General features: G+C 44.4%; 1 protein-coding gene across 4 annotated transcripts in view; it reads left to right on the forward strand.

Moving 5' to 3' along the window:
- Positions 1 to 27,315, forward strand: part of LOC121462310 (glycerophosphocholine cholinephosphodiesterase ENPP6) — a 109,245-nt gene that overhangs the window by 28,458 nt on the left and 53,472 nt on the right. For all 4 annotated transcript variants that reach the window (XM_041673834.1, XM_041673833.1, XM_041673835.1 and 1 more), the window contains exon 2: positions 10,341 to 10,520. In XM_041673834.1, coding sequence (XP_041529768.1) covers positions 10,341 to 10,520 — 180 coding nt within the window. The remainder of the gene's footprint in view (positions 1 to 10,340; positions 10,521 to 27,315) is intronic.

Below are 27,315 nucleotides of genomic sequence, written 5' to 3' on the forward strand. Positions count from 1 at the left end.
CTGATCACTGCTGATCACTGAGTGGGACATTGCAGCAGTGGCTGTCATAGGCTATGATGCTGACAGTAGCCACAGGGATGCTGTGAACTCCTGACTACACAGAAAGAGGCTAGTCTGGTACTGTGGGAGTCTCTGGCCCGAGGCTGTGAGCCCAGCTAGGCCAGCATTTTATCGGCTTCACAAAATCTAGCATCAACAAAGAAATTAATCGCACTGACAAAATGGGCTTTCTATTGGCCCATGAGATGGCTCAGTGGCTGAGACTGTCTGCTGCCAAGCCCGTGACTTGAGTTCAGTCCCTGGAACTCAAGCAGTGGAAGGAGAGAACTGACTCCAGCAAGTTGGCCTCTGACTGCCAAATGTGCACCATGGCACTCATACACACACACACACACACACACACACACACGCACACACACATGCACGCATGCTTGCATGTAAGTATACACACAAACGCACACATGCACGCACGCATGCATGTAACTATACACACAAACGCACACATGCACGCATGCATGCATGTAAGTATACACACACATGCACACTCACATAAAATAATGCTTCAGTGAACTTTCTTTAAAAATATGTAAGGTGCAACAATCTGGGTCATAATTAAAGTCCTGTATGCTTTTATTTATAAGAATATCAGAGGCCAGATCATCCAGAGACTTGCTTTGAAGCTGCCAAGGCCAGGTTCCCTGCTGCAGCCTTCCGGATGAAAGAACAATGAAATTAGCTCAAATAGGGGGCGGGAGACGGAGGGGGCGTGGAGATAGGCTGCTTTTCCCTTTAGAGTGCTGAAAACCCTCAGAGTTTACAAGAAACTGGTCAGTGTCTTTCCCAAATCATGCGAAATAGCTAGCCAAGACTGAGCACTGTTTCGGCTGCACCTACATGCAAGTTAGCAAAGGAAACAATAATCAGTCTCACAGGATTATGGTAGAATGCTCCAACAACTATGGAGACACTAAGCGACAACAATTTTTATGTCCCCTAAAGTCCTCGCCTCCGAGGGGATGATATTAATAGGTAGAGACTTTGGGGGTGAAGAGGTGAGGAAGGCAAAGCCTTCAGGCATAATCAGGGCTCTGATGAAGAAGAGAGACCCTCCCCGTCCTTTCCTCTCTGTGAGGAAACCCAGAGTCTGCTGCCTTGCATCTTGGATTTCTCAGCCTCCGTAGCTGTGAGAAACGGCGTTTCTGCTGTTTAATAGACAACAAACAAGACTTTTCCTTCACTTGCTTTTCTCTATAAAAGGGAAGAGGGTTTGATTGATTGGTTGGCTCACAGTACTTGATTGAAGTCATTGTTAGTTCACACCCCTGAAAGAGCTGGATTTAGTTTATCCATGGCTAGCACTGAGGGTTACTCGGGTGACGATTTGGAATCTGATCATCCTCTTTAGGGATCACCCGTGGACCAATTAAAAGCTTGACTGGAGAACATGGCTTGGATCCAAGACCTAACTCTGCCTTGTTCTTCACTAATTAAATCCCCCGTCCTTACTACTGACTCCTGCCCTAGGCTAGACAACTGGAGAACTCCCCAAAACTTGGGGTCTCTTGTCCTGGGGAAGAAAGGGAATGGAAGGGAGGTTGGGTCCCACCTCCTGCAGCCAGACAGTATCAGAGGGACTGGAGTCTGGTGTCTGTGAGTCCCAAGTCATCATCTCCACAAATCTGAAGAAACTGATGGCCCTGGGGAAAAGAGAGTTGGAGAGAGGAAACTGGAACTGTTGCCACAGGGGAGGGCAGTGGTGGGGCTTCAGTATTGGCTAAGTTTCGTCTATGGATGGAGAGGTGATCAAAATGAGAACTATTTCTCCTTCCAGACCCCTTACCTTTTTTTTTTTTGTTGTTGTTGCTTGGTTTGTTGTTGTTGTTGCTGTTGTTTTGAGACAGGGTTTCTCTGGGTAGCTTTGGAGAGTGTCCGTGTCCTGGAACTCACTCTGTAGCCCAGGCTGGCCTTGAACTCACTCACAGAGCTGCCTGCCTCTGCCTCCTGAGTGCTGGGATTAAAGGCGTGCGCCACCACCACCTGGCAAAAAAAAAAAAAAATCCTTTTTCTCTTCTAATGCACTCAGCCACTTTCACAGTGGATTTTATTGGCTGGAAACTTGTTTATTTATTTATGGTTATTTTTCCTCTCACCCAATACATCTCTACTACAGTTTCTCTTCTTCCCTCTACCTCTACATTACCCCCCCCCCCCCCATACTCTGTTTCTCTTTAGAAAAAAGCAGGCCACCAGGGCTATCGACCTAACACAGCATAACAAGATACAACAAGATTAGGCAGAAACCCTCATATCAAAGCTGGGTGAGGCGACCCAGTAGGAAGAAAGGGGTCCCAAGGACAGGCAAAAGAGTCAGACATCCTCACTCCCACTGTCAGGAGTCCCACAGGTAATGCTAACAATCATAACATATCTGTAGATGACCTAGTGCTTAGCCATATAGACTCCATGTTTGCCGCTTAGTCTCTATGAACCCTACTTAGTGATTCTGTGGGCTGTGTTCTCCTGGTGTCCCTGACCTCTCCTCTCCAGTTCCTACAATCCCCCCAGACTTCTTTTAGCCTGCCCATCCCTGTGCTGAGGTGTGAACCCAGGACTTTATCACTGAGCTACATCTCCAGGACTCCATTGAGCTTCGATAAAAACAAACTTTCCAAAGTTCAAAACAGAAGTCCAGAACTTTCAGTTTTCTTCCTGTGCAAGAAAACAATTCGTTTTATCCAATATTTTCACTGCCAGGGAATTGCTCGATGCAACCAGACCTACAGTATCATAAAACACTGCTTCCCCCACCGCCTTTTGTCTGGTGACCTCAAAACTATGGGCGTGAATGTCTCCAGTGAAAAATCTCCTTTAACATTTTGGGTTTTTTTTTTTTATTGCAGTCCTCACACTTCACATTATAATCAAAGCCTGCTATCTCCTGCTATCTTGGACTTGCAAAACGTGTGACTTTCTCTAATCCTGGCCCCGTCTGGCACCCACATCAGTAGTCACTTTTAAAGAAGTGCCAACCGTGAGCTTCCTATTTCAACTTAATCTTGCATGTTCGATGTGAAACTGCCTTTACCACACTGCACCCTAAGTTAAGAAAAACAGGATCTACTTCCCAGCAGGGAGATGTGCAAAGCAAATTTCAATTTGTAAGTTGAGTGCTTGGAGCCATGCGTGGTTCATTCTTTTACATGACTTGGCTGGGAGGAAGTTATTTGAAAAGTTCACTAACCTAAACAGAGTCTCACTTAATCCTTAGCCTCCCAAGGGCTCAAGGATATGTGCTACGAGGGCTCTAATGTGTAGAGATCTGACTGATGTCACATATCCTTAAGCTGCTTGGCTCGGAACGGGATATATAAAGATATTTCTTGGCGCCATGTCAGTTGAAGGGAATATGTATATGACCAGTGTCTAAAACGCATTAACCTGAGACCCCGGATTTCGGAACTTTGGGAGCCTTTCTCTGCACAGCTGGACTCTTTCCAGAGGGAGAGGAAATCTGAGATCATGGTCTCCTTTGTCCGCCAGCATCCCACACTTAAGAGGTACTTACAAGGCTTCTGTGGGGGGCGGGATACTTGGTTGTGGGAGATGACAGTCCGTCTGGTATTCTGGAGGTCTGTGCATCTCCATGTGAATAGCTTGGTGTCTGAGACAACTGCTGTAAAAGCCTGGAATACAGGGCTGGGCATAGGTTTTGGTGCTGACCAACATATGGATGTTGAGTGAGAGATTCATCTTTACCCCAACACTCTGCCCCCTCACTAGCTGTGTTGCCCCAACCCCAACACTCAGCCACCACCAGCCTTCAGTTTTGCTACCTGCAAATCAAATGTCAGAACTGTCTCTGTGTCGGAGAGCTATGCTAGACGCCACAAGGAAGAAGCATCTAATGGGACACATTCAAGGTGGCCAAGGACTGGTCATTGCGGCTCTTTTTTTTTTTTTTTTTGGTTTTTCGAGGCAGGGTTTCTCTGTGGCTTTGGAGCCTGTCCTGGAACTAGCTCTGTAGACCAGCAGGTTGGTCTCGAACTCACAGAGATTCGCCTGCCTCTGCCTCTGGAGTGCTGGGATTAAAGGCGTGCGCCACCATCGCCCGGCATTGCGGCTCTTTTTAAACTACCCAACAAACAACTGTCAAGCCCCGTTTCCCACTCTCACCCCTCTCCTGCACCCCACCTTCGCTCTTTTTATAAACTTCACACCAACAGGGTCTCACTCCAGCCTCTGATCCTGAGATGCCCCAGGGAAATGACTTGTCTTGCGGACTCCAAATCCGGTCCTCACACTCTAGCCTGGTTTGTTCTCTTGAATTCATCTATGGCTTGAGGGTGGCAGTTTCACAGAATACCTAAAAGTAGCCACGAAAACTATCCCACTCTGTGCTCAAAGACCTTCAGTGGAGGCCTGTCATAATCCCAGACAGGATTGCACCTTATGCATAATATGCTACTTCCTGCATACAGACTATAAGAAAATATGGTTTATAAACTAGGCACAGGAAGAGGCTAACAAATATAACTAGTAAGAAAGAGCAACTGTCCCAATCTGTTGTCGTAAAAGTTCTGTTGCTGAACTCACTCGTGCTGGCTCCTGCGCTCCGTCTCTCGCCCTTTCTCACGGCTGTACTCAAGGATCCACGGATCTGTAGGGAGCCGTTCTGAGTTTGCGCCGTACTCATGGTTCCATGGATCTCTAGGGAGCCATTCTGAGTTTGCGTTGTACTTATGATTCCACGGATCTCTAGGAAGCCGTTCTGAGTTTGCGCTGGGGCGTATGATGAACTCTCACACCCACACGTTCCCTCCCACTGGTGACCTGAGACATCCCTTCCTTCAGTGTTTCCTTGCTGTATACACTACCTTCTTGTTAGTTACTTCGTAGCCATGTTGTTACTTCCTCAGTGTTGGGGTGCTTGTGTTTGAGTAACCCCTAGAATGGTGTGTGGCTTAAAATTTACGGATTTCTTATTTCTAGAATATTCCCTGTGTCTAGGCTGCAGCTGATGTTGAGTAACTGAAACTGAGCAAAGCAAAAGCTAGCACAAAGGAGGGCAACTCTATTGAGTTCTAACTCACACCCAGTGGATCAAATGTTAGGCATCCTAAAGAGGGGGGCACACCTGAGGCCCCTCCCATTTCTGTCTGAGACGTGCCCAGCAGTGCTCTAAAAAACCCACATGTCTGCGTTCACGGGACACACAGCCCATGTGGCCTCTGGTATTTACTTAAGGACATCTGTTAAAGCTACCAATGCAAATTGCTTTTAAAAAGCCTTTGGATTCTGCTTGTCCGCGTGTGTGGTGCTCTGTAGCAGGCCTATAGCCTAAGGAAGGGGGTTTTGATGACGACACCCTTCCTCTCGCTCAGAGAGACGCCATGGATCCTCTGCCTATGACAGACGCTGGTTAGAATCTTTGCTGGTAAGCCATTGCCACGTGGCGATACACAGGCTCTTTAGCCCTCAGAGACAGAGGTGATGATTCCTGCGTGTCTCACCACCGACTACACTAGTCCTCCCCACAGAATAGCCCCCACATTAAACGGCATTATTTGTTTACTGCCAGGATCTTGAAGGAGTCCAGCTTTAGATCTGCTCAGTGGGCTGGGCCAGCACAGCCTTGAGAGTACTGCTCTTTCCAAAGCAAGCGAGCCACATTGTTATTTCATCAGAAACTGTGATTAAAAAAAAAATAAAGCAAGCATCTTAATTTTGTCCTAAGAAATAACCAGGCTCTCACCTCTTCATCCCTTTCTACGCACCACTATCTTTGAGTGGAGTGCGGGAGAAACCTCACATACCTCAAGTCCCGGCTCCTCGGAGAAGCCCTCTGTGATTCTTCCAGACGACTAGGCTATATGTTCACAGGCCTCATGTGTGCTTCTTTGGGCTGCTCCTTAGTCCTGCTGTGACTATAGACAGGACGAAGTAAAAAGATGTTCTTCATAGCAACGAGTGAGGTGATCAGAGAAAAAAAATGGGGCAGGCAATTATGCATGACTTTTTAATAAGCAATAAGAAATTCTTAGGAAATCCCACATAGTGTTTGGAAAATATTTGGACACTTTTGTTATGGATGATTGAGGTGAGAAGGGCCAGCCTTGGTTGTATAAGAAAGCAGCTGAGCAAGCGATGGGGAGCGAGCCAGTAAGCAGCACCCCTCCATAGCCTCTGCTTCAGTTCCTGCCTCCTGGTTCCCGCCTTTAGTTCCTATCATGGCTTCTCAGCGGCAGATAGTGATCTAGAAGTCGTATGATGAGACATACATTTTCCTCCCCTAATTTGCATTGGGCCAGTGTTTTTGCCACAACTGAAAAGCAAGAGAGAACGGGCAGTGGGTTTTCCCCAAAATCACAGAGCAGTATTCTTGCTCAAATTGGACTACACAAGAGGGAAACCTAAAGCCTCCTGTGGTTGAACAGAAGGTTCAGAGGAGGAGGAGCCCAATTAAAGTTCAGTCAAGAGAAAGTTCTTGCGACCACCAGTGACAGACACAGTGCCCAGAGCCTCTATTTTTCTGTACCACGTGAAAGCTGTAGAATTCTGCACTGGTAGTAAAATGGAATTTGGTGCAGGGCTAGAAAGTCTCTGGTGATGCCATGGCACCAGAACCCATTAAGTAAGACTTTGCATAATTGCTGGAAAATATTGAGAACTGCGCTGTAGAAAGTTTCTCCTAAACGCTTTGAATAAATGTTCCAGATAGCCAAGCCATAGCACAGCTCTGTGGAAAACACAGAGCGGAGAGAACTCAAGCTCCGCAGATGTGTAAAAATAGATATGGGTCAGGCAGGAATATGGAGATGAGCTCTCCGTAGGCTGTGAAGCTGGTACACTGTGTTTTGTTTTGTTCTGTTTTCTCAGCTACTTCTTTCACCCCCGGTAATAAAATCGCAAGAATGAGTTGCAAGAGAGAGAGAGAGGCTAGGTAAAAAAAATTCTGCTGGAGTCAGGGCTCAGGCTGCTCCAAGTGCCCACTCCCAGGCAGGCTGTGCTCGTGGGAGCACAGGCGGCTGAGCTGGGGGAGAAGAAAGGGCAGATGGGTTAAGAGCATCCAGCCACCTGCCGTTCAGTCTTTGAACAAGGGTAGTCCACCAAAAAAAACAAAACAAAACGAAACAAAAACAAAAACACAACGTCGGAATGTGCGTCTGAGGTAATTCTTTGTGAAATGGCTAATGGTCACCCAGAAAGGCTTTCGGAGCCTCTCTCTCTCTCTCTCTCTCTCTCTCTCTCTCTTCCTTCTTTCCTCCCTGTTTCCCCCTTTCCAATCCAGACCCAACAGCTTTACCATGTACAGAAGTTTCTCCTAATTTTTCAGCTAGACAGTAGAGAGCGAAGACAGGTCGGAGGGTTTTGACTTCGGATTCTGTGCACTGGGGACAGAGGTTAAGGAAGCAGGCACTGCCCTGTGACCTGGAATTCGGCAGTTGTTTAAAGTACTTTAGAAGTTACTTTTGATCATTTCGTGCTTCTTGGCACTGAACATCTTCTGTAAACTGCCTTCACAGCGACTGTTATCATGGCTGCCTTACGGAGCCGTGAGCAAACAGCCTCAAGAAGATGGAGGTGTCTGACGTCACTGTTTTGAAGGAAGAAGTCATAAGTACTTTTGCTGGTGGGGGCGGGGTGGGGGGCAGCTCCTTAACGTGCTTCAACTTTCCTGTACTGAAAGTTTTGAATCAAGAAGAAAGATGTCTCTTCTCAGCAACAGGGACATTGTTGATGGTCACGGTTCTGAAGGGAAGTTGCAGTCTGGTCCACTTCCTGGCTTCCTAGGTCTCTGGAAGCCAGCCTCATTTCCTCAAATACCTTTTGATGGGTATTAAATTAAAAACCACTGAGACCAGGCTTCACATTTGACCCTCTATGCTTATATATAGTAGATAGTAGATAGGAGTGTGTGTGTGTGTGTGTGTGTGTGTGTGTGTGTGTGTGCATGTGTGCGTGTGTGCATGTGTGTGTTCAATTAGTGTGAGTTTAGACCTCCATGGAGAGTCAACTAAGCCTGGCATAGTTGAGGAAGGACCAAATCCCTCACCCCTGCATCAAGGCTGAGCGAGGTATTCCACCATAGAGAATGGTTTCCAAAAAGCCAGTTCATGCACCAGGGATAAATCCTGGTCCCACTGCCAGGGGACTCACAAGCAGACCAAGCTACACAATTGTCACCCACATTAAGAGGGCCTAGTTCCGTCCCGTGCAGGCTCCCCAGCTGTCAGTTCAGAGTCTGGGAGCTCCCAATAGTTCAGGTCGGCTGGCTCTGTGGGTTTCCCCATCAGGATCATGACGCCACCTTCTTGCTCATAAGATCCCTTCCTCCCTCTCTTCAACTGGACTCCAGGAGCTTGACCTAGGGCTTGGCTGTGGATCTCTGCATTTGCTCCTACCAGTTACTGGATGAAGGTTCTATGATGACAATTACCATAGTCATCAATCTGATTATAGAAGAAGGCTGATTCGGGAACCCTCTCCACTATTGCTAGGAGTCTTAGCTGGATACTCAGTCATACCACAAGGACATGTGCTCAACTAGGTTCATAGCAGATTTATTCATAATAGCCAGAACCTGGAAACAACCTAGATGCCCCTCAACCAAAGAATGGATAAAGAAAATGTGGTACATTTGCACAATCAAGTACTACTCAGGGGTTAAAAAACAATGACATCACGAAATTTGGAGGCAAATGGATGGAACTAGAAAAAAAAATACTGAGTGAGGTAACCCAGATCCAAAAAGACAAACATGGTATGTATTCACTCATAAGGGATATTAGATGTAAAGCAAAGAATAACCAGGCTGCACTCCACAGCCTCAGAGAAGCTAGGTAAGAAGGAAAACCCTAAGAGGGACATGCATGGATCTCCCTGGGAAGGGGAAATACATGAAATCTCCTGGGTAAACTGGGAGAAAGGAGGAGAGGGAATGGGAGATACCTGATTTGGGGGAGGGGCGGAGAAGTGAAAATGATATTTTGATAGAGCGGCTCATTACAGGGTTAGGGAGAAACCCGGTGCTAGGGCCTTACATTTAAAGTATGGTTTGTAGAATGTCTGTCTTTCTATGATGAGAGACAAGGCTTCCCCTTTTTATAAATGTTGGCATTCAGCTTTTCAAAATTGTACTTGGTAGTTCCTCTTTGTTTTTGTTTTAAAATCGAGTCGGGCAAGGGGCGGGGAGGCTAGAAGAAACAACAAGAGCAAGCAAACAGAAAGGACTGCTCTGATGGCGCTTGCTTGTGGAGCTTGTTCAAGTGTGTTTCGTCCCGGTGCCAAACAACACTCGTTCAGATTGCAGTGATTTCTGGTGCCCTTGCCAATGTTTATTTTTAACTTTAAAGATGGAACAGATTGCTCTAAAATAAATTATTTAATCTAATGTTTCAAAGAGTCCCAGTACTTGCGACTTTCACTGCTGGCTTCTCTGGGGTGGAGCTCTGTCCATCATAGCCAGCCCGTGTTTTGGTACCTCACTCCACGTGGAGGGTGTTTTCTTGCTTTCTTTTCTTTTCTTTTCTTTTCTTTTCTTTTTTTTAACTGGAGTCTGTTTTGCACTATTTAGTCCCAAATGTTATCAGGTGGGTCATAGTTTATCACTGAAGCAATAACTCATCTTTTCCAAGAAAGGAGAGAATCATGTTCCTAGCAGCTCAATCCCTGATCTTGTAGGAGGAGAATTGAAGGGATGCTGAACTGTCTCTGGGGTGAAAAGCTAAGCCACCTGTTGCAAGAATCCACTCTTCCCAGGCTGATTCATATGTAGACCTCAGGCTATGAATAGATAGATATAAGTGCGCGTGCGTGCATGCATGAGTGTGTGCATGAGTGTGTGTGTGTGTGTGTGTGTGTGTGTGTGTGCGTGCGCACCACTCACACAGAAGCCAGAGGATCAGAGGTCATAGGATAACTTGAATCAGTTCTTTCCTTCCACTATGTAGGTTCTGGGAATTGAACTCAGGTTGTCAAGCTTGGTGGCAAGCTCTTTTGCATACTAAACCATCTCACCAGCCCCCTCAATGTAACTTGAAACAGACTGGTTGGAAAGGCCCAGCTTTGAGCAAAGCGATCCCTCAATCAGCTAGTGGATGTCTGCTTTATTTTTGAGACAGGGTCTCATTACACCGCTCTGGCCTCTAACCCGTTGGTGACTCTTTTGTTTGTCCTCTTGGCACCGTCTATGAAAAAGAAGTCTCCGTAGTGACAACAGAAAGGGACAAGTTGTGGTACTTTCTCTTTTTCCTAAGTGAGGATGAAAAGTTCCTGCAGTAGGATTGAGCAAAGATTTAAAGCAAAGAATGCAGTGACCCCATGCCTCCTCCTGCCCGCAGGCCGCCATTGTGAGGTCCACCAGATGACCGGGAACTACATGTGGGATCCCAGTACCAATAAATCCTTCGACATCGGGGTCAACCGAGACAGCCTGATGCCCCTCTGGTGGAATGGGTCAGAACCCTTGTGGATCACGCTGATGAAGGCCAGGAGGAAGGTCTACATGTACTACTGGCCAGGTGAGTGTGCTGGCCTCCAGGCCCCTCCCCTCTCCCAAACCGCAAGCACCGTGGAGTCTGCCCAGGAGAACAAGGCAGAGCCCTTCAAAGACCACGCCCTGGTTGAAAGGCGGGAGTTTTACTTAAGAACTATGTTCCTGGGCTGGAGAGATGGCTCAGAGGTTAAGAGCATTGCCTGCTCTTCCAAAGGTCCTGAGTTCAATTCCCAGCAACCACATGGTGGCTCACAACCATCTGTAATGGGGTCTGGTGCCCTCTGCTGGCCTGCAGGCATACACACAGACAGAATATTGTATACATAATAAATAAATAAATATTAAAAAAAAGAACTATGTTCCAGGGGCACGTTAAAATTTTTAAAATTAACTTAAAATTTTCTTAAAGGTATATATTTCATATTGAACGAATTCCCTCCCCATCCCTCCCTGCTCCGTTACCCCCTCCCCACCCCTCTACCCCTCCTCTCTCACACTAATCCCCTCTGTTCACCTAGTTTCACCCCTACTGCTATGTACGGTATACACATGTGATTTCCTGTGACTATAGAAACCAGGGACCACAAAGGAGAGGAAGGACATGGTCTTTGTCTCTCTGAGGCTGCCTTACTGTGCTTAGTACGCTGTCTCCTGTTGCATCCGTTTGACCAGAGATGACAGAAAAGCCAGCCTGAGTATAATTTCTGCCCTTGCTGCATGCCAAGGCTGTGCGACCTAGACTGGTTCTCTAACTCAGCTGCTGTGAATCATGCTGCAGAGAACAAACATGCAAGAGTTTCTGCAGTAAGACTTAGAAGCCTTTGAAAGACCACTCAGGGAAGCAGCTCTGTCATACGGCAGCTCTAGTCCGAGCTTGTGGAGAGGCCCCCATACTTATTTCCGTGGGGGGCTGGACTAGCTTACATCCTACCAACAGGGCACAAGGGTTCCCTTCTATCCACATCTGCGCTAGCATTGCGGCTGTTGTTTTCTTAGCAACTGCTATTCTGACTGGGATATGATGGAATCTGTGTGTTTTTTATTTATATTTCTATGATAGCCAATGAGGCTGATATTTTTTCGTGTCTTTGTGTTTCTTCTTTTGTGAGCTGTCCATTTCACAACCCCATTTATTAGCTGGCTTGCTTACTTTCTTGTTGCTTTGTTTGTTTGAGTTCTTTGTGTATTCTGGATAGTGATCCTCTCCCAGCTGCATACCTGGCAAAGGTTGTCTATGGGCAGGCCTTAAAGACCCCATTCCTGAGCTCTGTGACATGAACAGCTACAATGCCGTTCCCTGCTCCCCTGGCTCCAGTGTCGCGTGCTCGAATTTCATGTACAGCATTTTCGTATGGAAGAGAAATCATTTTTGGTTTGCTCATTGACTTTTACAAAGGAGCGGAGTACCCTTTCTATACACTTTTTAGAAGGAATGTTTTATTTGTTCTTTGAGAATTTCATCCGATAGATTTTGAATTTCTATGCCCTTTCAACTTCCCTCACAGCACTGGGAATGATAAACAAAGCCCTCACAACTGTTTGGCAATGAGTTACAGGATGCCTCCCACGGTGGACTCCTTTGTACACCTAGATAACTGGTGTACAAAAGCCAAACTCTTTTATTGTAATGAAGTTAAGAAATGCTACAACCTGTCTTGGCTCCTGTGAAAGCCAGTGGATACTGTCAGCCTGTCCATTGGATATCTTTCATTAAGAGTGAGGAGATTTGGCTGGGCAGTGGTAGCGCACGCCTTTAATCTTAGTGCTTTTAATCTCTGTGAGTTCAAGGCCAGCCTGGTCTACAAGAGCTAGTTCCAGAACAGGCTCCAAAGCAACAGAAAAACCCTGTCTCGAAAACAAACAAACAAACAAAATGAAAAAGAATGGGGAGATTTAGGAGGAGCCATTTCCATCAACTGGAAGACCTGAATTCAATCTTCAGAACCCACATGTTGGAAGGAGAGAACAGACTCCAGCGAGTTGTCTATACACACACACACACACACACACACACACACACACACACACACAGAGACAGACACACACACACACACCACTAAATACAGGTAAAACCATGAGGGAATTCAATATTGACAAACTTGGGTTCATTCTGTCCTCAGGTGATGTGCAATGTGCCTTTTCTGGGCACATGGCTATGGCACTTCCCTCCAATGCGATAATACTGACACTTATCCTTGTGAAGCCAGTTATTGGTAAAAGCCTAGAAGAAACGAAGGAATAAATGAACAGTAGCCTGGTGTGAGGCAGAGAAAAACAATAGAGATCTCACTGGCTTGGGCTGTGTGGGAGGGAGGGAAGGAACAGCGGAGGGAATTGCGAAAGCCCAGGGGATTATGGGAGAGCCTGGCTGACAGGTGTGGGGGAGAGCGGAGGGAAGAGTGAGCCATCCAAAGCCGAGCTGCAGATGGCCTGCACTGAGGGTGTGGGCTTTGTACAGGAGTTCGGAGGATGCTGTCTGGAGGTGGCCACATGGAGAGATGCTCAGGGTTCTCTGTGGATCTCAAAGGATGGCAGGACATAGACAGATGGAGCCTGCAGAAGACAGCCCCACTGCCAAGCTGTACAGGAACCTTTGTCACAAAGCAGGGACAAGCATCCACAGGTAGGCTCGCAAAGGCCAGCACATAACAGTGTTAAGTCCAACTTAGCCAGAAGAGCTAACTGGCTTATTTTACCAACAGGGGTAAGTTCAGAGTTGCACAAGGGATTTTGTTCATCAACCATCAGTCACCTAGACTGATGAGATGTTTTGGGTCAGGGGGAGGAGAATCAGTTGTTTGACATCACAGTGACCAAATATATCTGACAGAAATTCCGTAAGAGAACAAGGGCTTATTTATTTTTACTTCTGGTTTTAAAGATTGATGTCTACAGTCATTGGCATCATGCATTTGAATAGAATACTAACCCTTCACATCACAGTGGACCAGGGACAGACAGCAAGACTGGACCCCGAGACCAGACTGTAACTGTCAAAGGCCTACTTACTCCTAGTGACCGACTACTGTCAGCTAGGTCCTATGTCCTAAGGGTTCCTCAGCATCCCCAAAAAGTGCCGTGGGAACAAACATTAAAAGCATGAATCTATGGGGACCATAATGGCTCAACCCATAACATACAAGTTTAGGGGTATGCCTTTATCTGAAATAGAGACCCAACTGCGGCCATAAAGTTGGATGCTAGACTGAGAAGTGCAGGCCAATCTAGACTTGTGTAAGGGTCCAGTTCTGATTTAAGCCCGTAATGGCAAGGTCTGAAACAGAAAGAAGACTTTGCTGCACATTGAGGTTACTTTTAGAAACATTATTATCAATGAATGCAAGAGATTGCCTGCGCAGGCACAGGAGGATATGACAGCTGCCTGGTCACTGGCCTAAGGACCACCGAGATGAATACTGACACAATACAGCGTAGCCACCTTTCATGGTATTTTAAGGTTTTGAAAAGCACCATCTATATAGTTGGCATCCCCCCCAACACACACACACCAACATCCACATGCCTTGTTTGCACGCAGCTCTGCCAATGGTGTTAGGTATAGCCATAGAAGCCAGTGTTATGGCAAGGTGGGAGGAAATCCGAAGAGGAGCAGTGATTATATTCCAAAGCTCCTACTGTGGTCCTACAGAGCACTGTTTTTGCTTCATCCGGGAGAATCTTAATTTATGTATAATCGCTGAATATGTGATGAATCTCAAAGGCAATATCCCTGTATGATATCTTATTGCTCCCCCAGAGCAGCTCTCTATGGAAAAGAAGGAGCCCTAGTTCAGCAGCTAACAGACATAGTAAAACTGCCTGGTTAGCAGTTACAGAGCTAACAATGAGAAGAGAAGAGGCTAAAACGAGGCTTCCTCGGTGACCTACATGGAAGTTAGCCAAAGATCTGGACTGAAGTCTTCACATTAATTAGATGAAAAGTATGTTGTTTCTTACTCTGTCTAGTCCTTCACAACTGAATGCTGATGGAGGAAGGTCATTGGCTAATAAAGGCACTGCCCTGGCCCATTTTATTGGTTAGAGGATAGGTGGGAGGAGTAAACAGAACAAAATGCTGGTAGGAAGAGGAAGTGAGCTCAGAGACTCCACAGCTCTGCTCTCTCGGGAGCAGATGCCTCAGAGAGAGGCGCCATGCCCCACTCCCGGGATGAAGCTCCGACCCAGGATGGACTAGGCTAGAATCTTCCCGGTAAGACCGGTTCTCACAGATTATTAGAGATGGGTTGATCGGGATGTGAGAATTAGCCAGTAAGGGCTAGGGCTAAAGGGCCAAGCAGTGATTAAATGAATACAGTTTGTGTGTTGTTATTTCGGGGCATAAGCTAGCCGAGCAGGCGGCCGGGGTGCTGGGAACGCAGCCCCGCCACTCTTATTACTTCATATGGCGCCCACGTGGACAACTGCTTCCACATAAAGCCTGAGACAGCTTGGGAAGTAATTCTAGAACAAAATGAAGGCATTGTGCCTGGTTTCTTGGTAGCAGCAATTTCTCGGTTCTACTCTGCTTGCTAGAGGCAAGCAAGCGCCTCATCTAAGAGAGGCTTCCTGACTCAGCTTTAGCTGCAAAGCCTGCAGCTCATTAAGAGGTCCTGCCACGAAACACTTAAATGGTGTTGACGAAAAGCTGAACGCATGCTTTTCGATTTTCAGCCGTAGCAGGAAAAAAGCTGCGCCGTTTAAAAATGCCGGCTTTCTGGGCTGTCCTGCCAGGGCAAACTCTGACTGTTTGAGGCAGGAGGGCCGGCTACCGAGAGAGGACTTGAGTGTTGTCTGTTGTAGCTCACTTGCTGGCAGGGACCTTGAAATGCCATACAGTTGTTGCAGTAAACATGGCTACAGCCTGTATATACGCCATGAGGCTGGAAAGCTAAGGAATGGACTGGATCTAGCTGGCAAAGCCACGCCTTTAATCCTACTGAGATCGCTTGGTAAATTAAAGATTCATGTGGTCAGAAAAAGAGAGATATACAGTAAAGAGAGATTCAAAGACAGAAAAAATTTCTGAATGGTTTAAAGTGTGTTAAAAATATATGCAGACTAAAAGTTAAAGTTCTTAAAGTAAAAAAAAAAAAACAAAAAAAAAAGGAAGAGAGTTGTTGTGTGTGGTAGCACACGCCTTTAATCCTAGTGCCTAGAAGGCAGAGACAAACAGATCTCTGTGAGTTCAAGGTGTAGCAGTGTACACCTTTAATCCCGAATGCCTGGGAGGCAGAGACAGGCGGATCTCTGAGAGTTCAAAGACAGCCTGGTCTACAGAGTTACTTCAGGTCAAAGATACAGAGAACCTGTCTCAAAAAGCAAAAAGTTAAAAGTAAAAATAAATGAAATAGAGGTTAAAACAAAGGTGTAATAAGATGGAAAATAAACAGAGAATTTTGATACTGTATGCTATTATGCTCTCTTTGAATTGTTTGAATGCTGAGGAAGGACAAACAACTGCTAAAAGATATTTGTTTATAAATGCTGCTGAACTAATCCAACATAGATACTTTGAAAATGCCTTAAATTTGAAATTTGGATCTAAAGACATGATACTTTGGAAAGGAGTTTCTTATTTTGTTTTCACAGAGGATGAGACGCTGTTCATTTCTTCTATTCCGATTTGGTATGATGGACCACGCCCTCCTGAAGGGTTGGTGTGAACGCCTTCAAAAAATTGCTTCGCTGAACTGCCAACTGAGATGAAACTAGCACACAGGTTATACCATGAAAGACCAAATTAACGACGCCCCCATTCAGCAGGAAGCAGTTTGGAGAGAAATAACTGCGCCCAAATTCCCAAAAAATGTTTATAAATGTTCTTTTACATTTAAAGGGGGATATGATATAGATATGAATAATTTGCATTAGTATAGATTTTGCTTTATTGATAGAGATTTAAGGTCAATTTTGTTATATGTATAAGTGTTTCTGATTTTGATTAAGGTATTGTGATTGTGTAGTTCATTTAAATATGTACTGTATAATTAAGAAATATAGGTTGTTAATGGATAATCATCGATAATAGTAAAGCTTGTAGTTATGTTAGTTAGATTTTCTAGATATATAGAGATGTATTTCAGTTAGATAGACATTCTTCATGTCTTTCAAAGATTACAGATTAGGACATTTAATGTTTTAATAACTGAGGACTTTTCATGACAATGAGACACTCTGCTCCTGGCAGCACCAATCTACTTCAAGAGGAAGATGGGCATCGAAGAGGCTTGTTATGGAGTTTTGATAGCCATTTGGGCAAGAAACTGCTCTTGCCTGGACTATTGCATAAACTGGACACAGAGAACCCGCAGAGAGAGGACTACTGAACTTGCCTAAGGTGAGATGATCTTTTGGGGTTCCTGATTCATGAGAGAGTCTGTGAGACATTCTGCAGGACACAACAGATAGTGACTGAACTGACTTTGAATTTTCCTGCTTTATGGAAATGTCTGCTGGATACCATGGGCCTGAAGGCTGAAGATGGATGCCCCAACGGTACAGAGGAACTTTGGGTGACTATCCAGGCAGCGAGATGTCTCTGTCATTTCTAGAGTTTGAAGTTTCTTAGTTCTTGTTTACTTAGGTAATATATCTTTCTGGAGTCTTTGATGGAGTTAAGAATAGTTAGTTATAGTTATAGTTTTCCTTAGTTATGATAAAGATTATTGTAACTTTTACTTGATAACTGTTTTGTTATATGTAATTTTGCTATGTTAAAGCCTTTTTTTTTGTTTAAACCGAAAAAGGGGAAATGATGGAGGAAGGTCATTGGCTAATAAAGGCACTGCCCTGGCCCATTTTATTGGTTAGAGGATAGGTGGGAGGAGTAAACAGAACAAAATGCTGGTAGGAAGAGGAAGTGAGCTCAGAGACTCCACAGCTCTGCTCTCTCGGGAGCAGATGCCTCAGAGAGAGGCGCCATGCCCCACTCCCGGGATGAAGCTCCGACCCAGGATGGACTAGGCTAGAATCTTCCCGGTAAGACCGGTTCTCACAGATTATTAGAGATGGGTTGATCGGGATGTGAGAATTAGCCAGTAAGGGCTAGGGCTAAAGGGCCAAGCAGTGATTAAATGAATACAGTTTGTGTGTTGTTATTTCGGGGCATAAGCTAGCCGAGCAGGCGGCCGGGGTGCTGGGAACGCAGCCCCGCCACTCTTATTACTTCAGAATGCCTTACGGAGGTTTTTCTGAGTGTAGGCTGCCTAGCTCAGGCTGCAATGCCCCAGTTCCCTTCCTTCCTGCCAAAAAGGGCTGAGGGAGTCACGGTCATTGTGGTCCATTCTCTCCTCCCTGGTGCCTTCCAGCATCAGATAACGACCTAACAAGTGCTCATTTGTCTCTACAAGATTAAGTGAAATGCCATGTGTGTCTTCTAAACATGCCTGGATTTTATTTGTCTTCTTGTATCTTCTGTTTCCTTTTCCACTCCTGATGGGACGTTGCACAGACTTCTCAGTGAGGCCTGGACAATCTTGGTTGCTTCAGTGAGCTGTGTTATGACACTTTGAGTCTTGCCTTTAAGTCAATATTTAGAAGCATAACTTAAAAATGGCAGTAGTTCAAGCCTTTCTGTCAGGTAGATAAAGCAACAGGGTGAAAAACTGAGCAAAGGGGAAGAGGCCTCCCTCCGTCAGCCCAAGTCTTAAGACATTTAAGATTTGTCAACAGAGCCTTCAAAGCCCTGCCCGCTGGTCCCATTGAGCTAGACAGAGGAAAGATGCTCAGGAAATAATTCCAGGCTGAAATAAGCCAGGCACCGGGATCCCCTGGTGCTTTCGAAAGGGTTATAACTAATTACATGTTGATCACAAACTTTGCTTTTTGATCTCAAGGAAATTTTATTTTGAAAGACCAAAAGAACCTTCAATTGATAAAAGATATAGATGGCTGTCTCGAGGAAGAAGTCAGGGAACTGGGTCAGGTGATCAGATTATACATGGGATGAACATTTGAGCTCCTTGTATCTCACGGTGGCAGCAGATTGTAAGTTTATTCTTTAGTTATCCAGTAAGTGTTGGCATTGCAGTTCTGTGTCCTTTTGCTATGGATTTTGCTGCTAATTTTCAACAGCCTGCTGTCAGGAAGATGGGAACAAACCCACCCATTTACCTTAGGATGATGTTGGGGGTACCTCGGCTCAATGCCACTGCCTCTTCCTGTTCCATACAGGTATTTAGACCTGTATGCTACTTTCTATATATGAAAACACACATGGTTACCAGCCCTCTCTCCCTCCCTTTCTAGATAAGGGCTGTAGGTGGCTCTCTACTCAGCTCATATCCAGTTTAGACAGTTATAACCATAGTGATTTCATTTGAATTAGCAAAAAGAACATGCTAGAAATTGGTCAAGAGTTATGGATCATTTACAGTACCTTTCTGTATCTGGCCATGTGCAACCTCGACACCCTTCTGTCAAGTTGACCTTCGATGCATATCACTAGGTAAAATTAGAAGCATCCATCACCAAAAAGTGTGAGCCAGCATAATAGCTCCATCATTTCCTGTGTGCACATGATGCTAAACATCTAGATAAAGATTGCAATTATTTTTCAGCCAGATATTTGATGTGCAAATGAAACAATCTGCATAGTCATTAAACTTCCCAATACTGTCACCAGTTTGGCGTTAGTTTTATATATATGTTATATTTTATATGTATAAGGACATATGTTAAATTATAGAATCTATATATTCGCTGTGTTATATCTATTCTATATAATATTTATATTAGGATATTAACTCGATATGTAGAACAGAGGAACACTTGGGGCTCATGGAAGGGTCATGTGGTAAGGCTAAAAGCAAGACAAATAAGGCCACACTGTATTTGTGCAACATAAAGAGTAAATAAGGATGGTTGTGGCACACGCCTTTAATCCCAGCACTAGGGAGGCAGAGGCAGGAGGATCTCTGTGAGTTCAAGGCCAGCCTGGTCTACAAGAGCTAGTTCCAGGACAGCCTCCAAAGCTACAGAGAAACACTGTTTCGAAAAAAACAAACAAAACAAGAGTAAATAAGGTCACAACTGCTCATCTAATCAAGGCATACGTTGGTATGAAACTAGAAATGTTCAGACTTTCAAGAATCTTATGACATATAAAGAGATTTGGGCTCAAGGAACAGTAACAACACTATCAGTAGCAGAAACAAGGCCCCGAGTCTTGGCAGCTCAATCAAGTAGAAATTTCTTTTTCTTTTTTATTTTTAATCTACAAAGTCCAAAATGGGATGTGTGCTCACAGTCCGTTCTCTTCAGACATGGAGGCACTGATGCAGGCATCACCCAGGCTCCTCCCACCTTGTCCCTTCCCCGTCACCCACACAGGACTTTCAAGCTCACACTTAGGAATGAACACAAGCATCCCATGTGGAAGTTCCTGTGACTGGGACTCGATTCGTTTCATTTCTGCTCTTGTCCAGTTGGCTAGAACTTTATCATGTGGCCACATCAACTTCCAGGAAGCTGAGAAATCTGTTTGTCTGGGTCAAAGAGGACACATATTTGACAAGAGGCTCACAGTCTTCTTGGACACCATAGGGAGCTTACTAGAATGTATTACCATACACATAAGTATAATATGTAAATTAATTATCAAATGCTACAAAGAGAATTGTTCTGTTTATGGATAGAAAACAGTAATATACTTTTATATAAAAGAGATGTAGAAATATATATAGAGAAACTATACATATGAGAAACACATATATATTAAAAGGATATGGATATATGTGTGTACATGAAATATATACACATATATGGAAATATACATATAATACACACATATATATATACATGTGTATATGTATGTATATGTGTATGTATACACACATGAAAAGCAACAGTTGCCATCAGGTGAAATTACGAAGGTTCATATGTTTTTTTTTTTGCTTGTCAATATTTTCTTTTAGAAATAATGTTTTGAGTTTATATTTAAAAAGCTATTACAGTTGTTCCAACTAATTTCTACATATCCTAAACATTTTTCAACATCCTTAGTCACCCTCAGGAACATGTCCATTTACACTGTATTGGGAACTATATAGATGACGGCAGGCACGCAGGAAGGTGAATAAAGGTTAAAGGTGAGGAACTCACCATTTTTTGCTAGGGACCTAAGCAAGAATTGTGCTATCCTGTACCAGGCCTTTTCTTGTGGCTCGCCAACCAGCTCCCAAATCATGACACAGAGACTCATTATTAGTTTCCAATGCTTGGCCTAGCTTAGGTGTATTTCTGCTAGCTCTTATACCTTAACCTGTTTCTCTTCATCTATGCTTTGTCTCAGGACTTATTGCCTTTCTTACTTCTGTGTATCTTATTTCACTGCTTTGTATGTCTGCCTGGCTTCTTGTGCTGGGTGTGCCCCTTGTTCTCTCCTCTCACTCTTCTCTTTTGAGTCTAGAGTTCTCCTCCTGTTTATTTTCTCTGCATGCCAGCCCCACCTATTCTTTCTCTGCCTAGCGATTGGCTGTTCAGCTTTTTATCAGACCAATCAGGTGCCTTAGGCAGGCAAGGTGAAACAAATACAGCACATCTTTCCATAATTAAATACACAGCCTTATATCAGTAAACAAATGCAGCATAACACACCATTATGCAGTTAAAGTAATATTCTACAGCAAAAACAAATGTAGCAATCTTTGCCTGGTTAAAATAATATTTTACAACACTATCCTAAAGGGAACTGGAACTTACCTCCTGTGGAAACCGGGGGATAATTGTACATGAAGCTGATCTGACCTAATTTGCGTATTGATCAAATTATTTTCAGTCAAATTGTTTTTCTCTAAATTAATTTCAATTAAACTATATATCACTCTGTATATTTTCGGGTGATTCACTTTAGGGACCTAAAGAGAGGAATGCCTCCACGCACTGGAGGGCATCTACCAAAGGTCTTGTGTCTGCGTTCTCTGCCCTCAGTTGTCACACTTATGCCTTAGGGGCTTGCATGTTGGCAATTCAGGGGAGAGCTTGGAGTGATTTGGTAAACACATATCTCGAAAAGGAAATCTGGAATCTCTTGGGTATAGTATTCATTGATGTACTCATCCCATGGCTGCTTTTATAAGTGATCTGCGTTCCCGATGCATGGAATACAGACTGACTGTGGTATAGCCCTGCCACCGAGCAGCTTGGAGTCTGTTAATATCACCAAGCATGCAAAAAGTAACCACTCCACAGCATGGCCCACCCAGGGCAGACGAACCACAGAGCTGCTATACATCTCTGAAGCCTTGTGTCTGAAATAAACTGAATGCCTCAAGGGGAATGGAAAACAACATGAGACCCTTGTTTTCATGTTGAAGAAAACAAGAAGGGAAAATGGAAGAAGCTGGAGAGGAAGGAAAGGAATAAAGAAAGAGAATAGTAAGGCGAAGGAAGAGAAGATGGAAATGAAGATGAAGAAGCAGAGAAATGGAATATGGGTTAGGAGTCAAGTAAGTCAAAACAAGGCTTTGGGTGACCACAAATCCAAAGAGGAGATGTTTTACCAAGGCCCTGTTGCTGTCATTATTTTGTGACAGCCTCTGAAATGCTGTAGGCTCATCGTTAGGCTTAACTGCCTTTTGCTGACACCCTCTTGAATCCAGTTTCCAAGTTCAGGGCATCCCGGCACTCATAGAACCTCCTCTTGGCTACTCCAGCACCTTTTGCTCACACCTAACCTGACCAGGAGATTTCCAGTCAGGCCGCTGCTGCACTGTCCCAGGCCATACAGTATCCAATCACCGTGCCCTTGTGCTGGTCTAAGCTGAAGGAGGAGCTAGTAAGGGAATCACGGGCTTTGAGTTTGATCAAGGAAAGAGGCTGTGCTGCAAGACCAGGTGTCATCCGTAGAGCTCAATAGTTTCTTTCCAGCTTATGCCTGGCTTACAGACATTCTGCCAGCTTGTGAATTTGTGAGTTCAAGGTTCATTTGCACCTTGATTTCTTCTGGCTCAGAGCAGATGCTGATGTTATGTGGCAGCTCATCTCCATTGGTACCTGCGAAATGGAAAAGGCACTGGACTATTGTGAGCATTAGGCTCCTTGGTCTGCTCCAGTAATGATTCCTCTTCCTGGGGGGGGGGGGTCTCTGTAAAGGATTCTAGGGAAATGTCTCCTGGTCCATGCTCCCTAGATCAGGGAATACCTGAGAAAATCCACACTCAGAGAACATACAACCAGGAAGTAAGCCAATTGAGCCACCATCCCTCCTATCTGACTCCAAACCCTATGCAAATTGTCCTGTACTGGTACTTGAGCTCCAGCCAAGCCTGGTAAGGGCCTCACATCAGTCTGTCTTCCAGTTTTACTTGCTCAGCTACCAAATGTTCGACAGAGAATGGCCGATTCAGAAGGGCTCCTAGCATAATAAAGAAGTGAGCTCAAAGTTGGTACTTCTTATATCAGATTAGTCCTCAGACAAGGGGACAGAGTCTTGGGGACCTGAATCCATTCTGCATGGTCTGGCCCCTGCCTGGACCTGTAACATATTCTTTATTGGTGTTGAACAAATAATGGCAGACCTTTGGGAAGGGGCCAGTCCAGAGAGCCCTGTGCTGGTCCTGTCCTAATTCCTGGCCCACCATGGGCTACCAGTATCATTTTTTTTTCTCCAGCCAGACTGTTTTCATCATCTAAAGCTAACTCTGGGATCTCAACAGAGCCTTGGCCCTGTGGAGCATGCTTTCCCTCTCTCCTTGGCTTCCTGCTTTTATCCCCAGTTGGTTGCTTTCTGCCAAACTTCTGGACTCAAGTGTCACAGAGGAGATGCTCCTCAGCTGTTCCTAACTTGCTCTCTTTGTACACAAGGCATCCATGGCACAGCCAGCTTCTTTCCCCCAGCCATCAGAAGAAACCTACAATAGTTCTTCTGGTCTTCTGGGGCCAGGCCAACCCTGGGGAAAGGATCTCTGAGATCAAAGGCCACATTTCCCTCCAAAGACTTGTTCCCACAAGCTCCTGTACCTCAGATGTATTTTCCTGGAAAAGGTTGCGTGTTTCTCCAAGAGTTAATTGGCTTAGCCGCTTTAATAAGCTCTCTTGAGACATGTATTCAACAGTTGCACACCTGTCTCACATCACATAAAATGCAGCTCACAGGAGTTATTGTTACAAGATGTGTCAAAGTTGGCACGCGGGAACTCCACTTGGAAGGCGAGACCTGTGCTCTAGGAGGCTGGGAGAAAGGTGATGTTTATGGGCTTGGGTTGGTGGTCCTTGGAGAGAGTTGCTAGGAAGCGAAGCACATTGACAAAAACAATGTGCTCAACGGGAAAGCACCGGAACCAGGAGATCAGATGGCTAGCCTGCAAAGAGGTGTTGGAACATTCACTTCTGTCTGAGGGTTTGGTTTCACAGCTATGAAAGAACAGGGTTCGATGGAAGCCTGTTGGGTATTGCTTTGAAATGGTTCCTCTGACAAGGACGCTGTATCTACGTGATGCATTGCCCACAATGGATTTGCGTATTTGTTTTGATAGCTTATTTAGGGCAATGAGGTCTTGCTGTTAAAAAAAAAAAGTATATTAAAATAATCTTCTGATAGAGGAAAGATGAGAAAAACTGCCTTAAAATATTAACACAAGAGTTCACAAACATAGGGGTGGCCTTTGGTAATTGTTCCTTCTAACTTGTTTCTTATCAGGACAATTAGTAGGTCATCAGAAACAGCACAAGGTACCACTACTAAGCAAGAAGACAGGCTCTAATAAGAACAAGAGTAGGTCGAGATGAGTTACCTTAATTGAGGGCAATTTCCTTCCAAACTCAGCAGTAATAATGAAGAAAGAAGATGGAATAAAGGAGAAACCACACCCTCACGATTATCACGTAACCTAAACCTGACTTCCAGACCGTGCCTTGGCCATGACCTTCCCTGCAGATCCCTAAGGCAACAGTCTAAAGCTTCACACTTCCCCCAGACACACTTGAGTGACCTCAGTGGACCAAATTTGTTGTTCTCTGAGAAACTACAAGGCAGGCTAGGAGTTAGCAAACCGGAAGTTGGGAAATGCTCGCCCACACTCACAGATCAGAATGAGCCTGTGGCCGATCCAGCAGTCCACAGACTTCTGATTAAGGAGCTATCCACACAACACCCACTTCCAGTCTGCTGATTCCTATCAGACAAAGACCAAAGAAAGCAAAACAAAGCGCCCACACAAATCCACCTAGGAGTAATTAACTCCGCTCTCTCTGAAACTACCGATTCCGTTTCCACCATGTTCCATTACGCTGCCATTGTCTTTCTCACCGGCTTTCTCATTGGTGGTTTTTAGCATTCCCAATAAGGTGCAATGTTTTTCCCTTTGAGAGTTCACACAGGAAAGACCCCATGGTGGACTGACAGAGAAGAAGAAGGATTTACTTGCCCCAGATGTACTTAGTTGGCTACTTATCCAGTCCATTCTGTGAGGCATGTGGAGGGATATAACTTTCACCCAAATTGATGGCACCTTCAGGACATGCAATCAGAACATCTCTCAATTGGGATAGGACTTCTTGCTCCATTGTCTGGATAGCTGACCCTGAATAGACAGGAATGATCTGCTCCATTGGCCCTATGGCAATGGTTTTCTCTCTCTCTCTCTCTCTCTCTCTCTTCGCTTTCAGAACTTTGGTTGTGAATGACCTCAAGGTGGACTGTCAGTCATAAGACATTTCTCATCAGCAGCCCCCAACTCCCCTTCATGTCGTTGTTTTCTGGACCTTGCACTTTGGTACTGTGACTTTCTTTCCTAGTTCAGAGATCTTCAAACTGGGTTCCCAAGCATCTCCGAGACCAAGATTAATTTTGATGGAATATTTTATAGACTCCCTCAAGTTTAATATTTGGTATTAAAATTACTCTGACTGGTATATGCCTTTTTCTTACTTTACATAAGAAAGAATACCCCTCACCCAGAATCTTGCTAAGGTACATTGTACTATCCTGACTGTACATAGAAACTTCCAGTACCAAACACAGCTCATATGTTTGTATATTTGGAAAGTAAATGAAAAAAAATAAGTTGTTGCTACTGTTGTTTTTAAAGTTATTTAAGAAAAACTTAATTGAATTGTCAACTGAAATAAGTAATAGTGTCTGCTTTCCATAAGAACATAACATACAAAGCATCATATATCTGTAACTTTTCATACACAGCATGCAACATTTAATAAAAAAATAAGAAAATAAGTCTTGACCACCATTCCCAAGTGAAGACGAATGTACTAGACAACAGGCTCAGCTTTACAAGCAACCCAGACATCAGTTCTGCACTTCAAAAGAGCCATATAAAAAGAACAAAATGGAAGTTTACTAGAACCTTTCTAAAAGGACTGAAGACAATCATCCAAGTCAAATGTGGAGAGGCAAAAGGGTAAAAGAAAGAAGACAATGTAAAGGATACATGAGGTATGGTGGTGACATGCAGAAAAGGAGAAACAGAATGGGAAAGAAGTGATATTTGAAGAAAAAAATGATTAAGAAAAAATTTAAATTAACAAGTGACCCTAAACACATATTGCAGAAGGGCTATGACTGTCATCCTGCCTGCTCTGGAAGCTGAGGCAGGAGGATCACAAGTTGAAGGCCTGTTTGGGCTATGTTGTGGTTTCATTTCTGTTTCTATGATAAACCATCACAACCAGAAACATACAATTCCACTATTGTCCATCCATGAGAGGAGGTCAAGGAAGGAACTCAAAGCAGCAAGTCCACCCACAGTCAAGATTAGAGAGAGACTACAAGCATGCCTACCTTCCCCACTCTTGAATAGCTCGGGGCCCAGATCATGAAATGGTGCCACCCATATTCAGATATTTCATGCCCCCTCAATTCTCACATGTATGCATACCCCAAAACCAAATCGATTCAAATAATTCCTCATTAAGACACTTCCCAGATGATCCTGAGTTATAATAAACTGACAATTAAAACTAGCCATCACAAGCAACACAGGGTGTTTAAGGCCCAGCCTGGACAACTTGGCCAGATCCTGTTTCAAAACAAAATACAAATAAGAACCACAGGGCACTAGAATCCAGGAAGGCCCTGGATTCGATTCACATACACACAGTGAGTGCTGTGCTATGAATGCTAAATGAACTTCAGAACTGTTGAAAGAGAATGAGGAACGCTTAACATTGGCCAGAGAACTTAGTTCAAAGGACAACAGTAGGAGCGACAGCCAGCACTGCAGTATAAGGGCTGGAATTCAGGGAGAGAGTGGGATGGTGGCCTCAAAAGGATAAAAGTGAGCAATCATCAACCTAAAACTCCATACCCTCTTGAAATACCCTTCCAAAGTGAAGCTACAATAAGGTTGCCGAAGGATCAAAACCTGAGAGAATTTAGGCTGGAGAAATGGCTCCGAAGGAAAAGGTGCTTGCCACCAAACCTGATGCTTGAGCTCAGTCCCTGGAACCCATGTGATGGAAGAAAACTGACTCCTGTAGGCTGTCTTCTGACCTCCACACACATGTTACAGCATGTTCACATGCAAACACATACATACACACAGAATGAAGTTTGAAATTAAAGATGGAATTTCCTGCCAGCATGTCTAAAGGACAGGGATATTAAATTCCTCAGACAGGAAGAAGGTGATGGAAGAAAAGAGATGTTGGAAGCAAGGAAGAACACCAGAATGGGCAGTAAACACAAATTAACAGCATTATTATAATCTTTGAATTAAAAGCCTGTGTAGGGTTAAGATACTTGGAAACAGAAGGTAGAGGTTCTAATTTTTAAAATTAGCCTATCTTCACATGGTTTGTGAAGTTAAAGAAATGAAAGCTTATAGCAAATGTTAATAGGCAAATATTTTATTTTCCATCTTCCT

This window comes from Microtus oregoni, unplaced genomic scaffold (genome assembly GCF_018167655.1).
Source record: "Microtus oregoni isolate MIOR12 unplaced genomic scaffold, Mior012 000024F_ref0000369, whole genome shotgun sequence".
NCBI classification, from domain to species: domain Eukaryota; kingdom Metazoa; phylum Chordata; class Mammalia; order Rodentia; family Cricetidae; genus Microtus; species Microtus oregoni.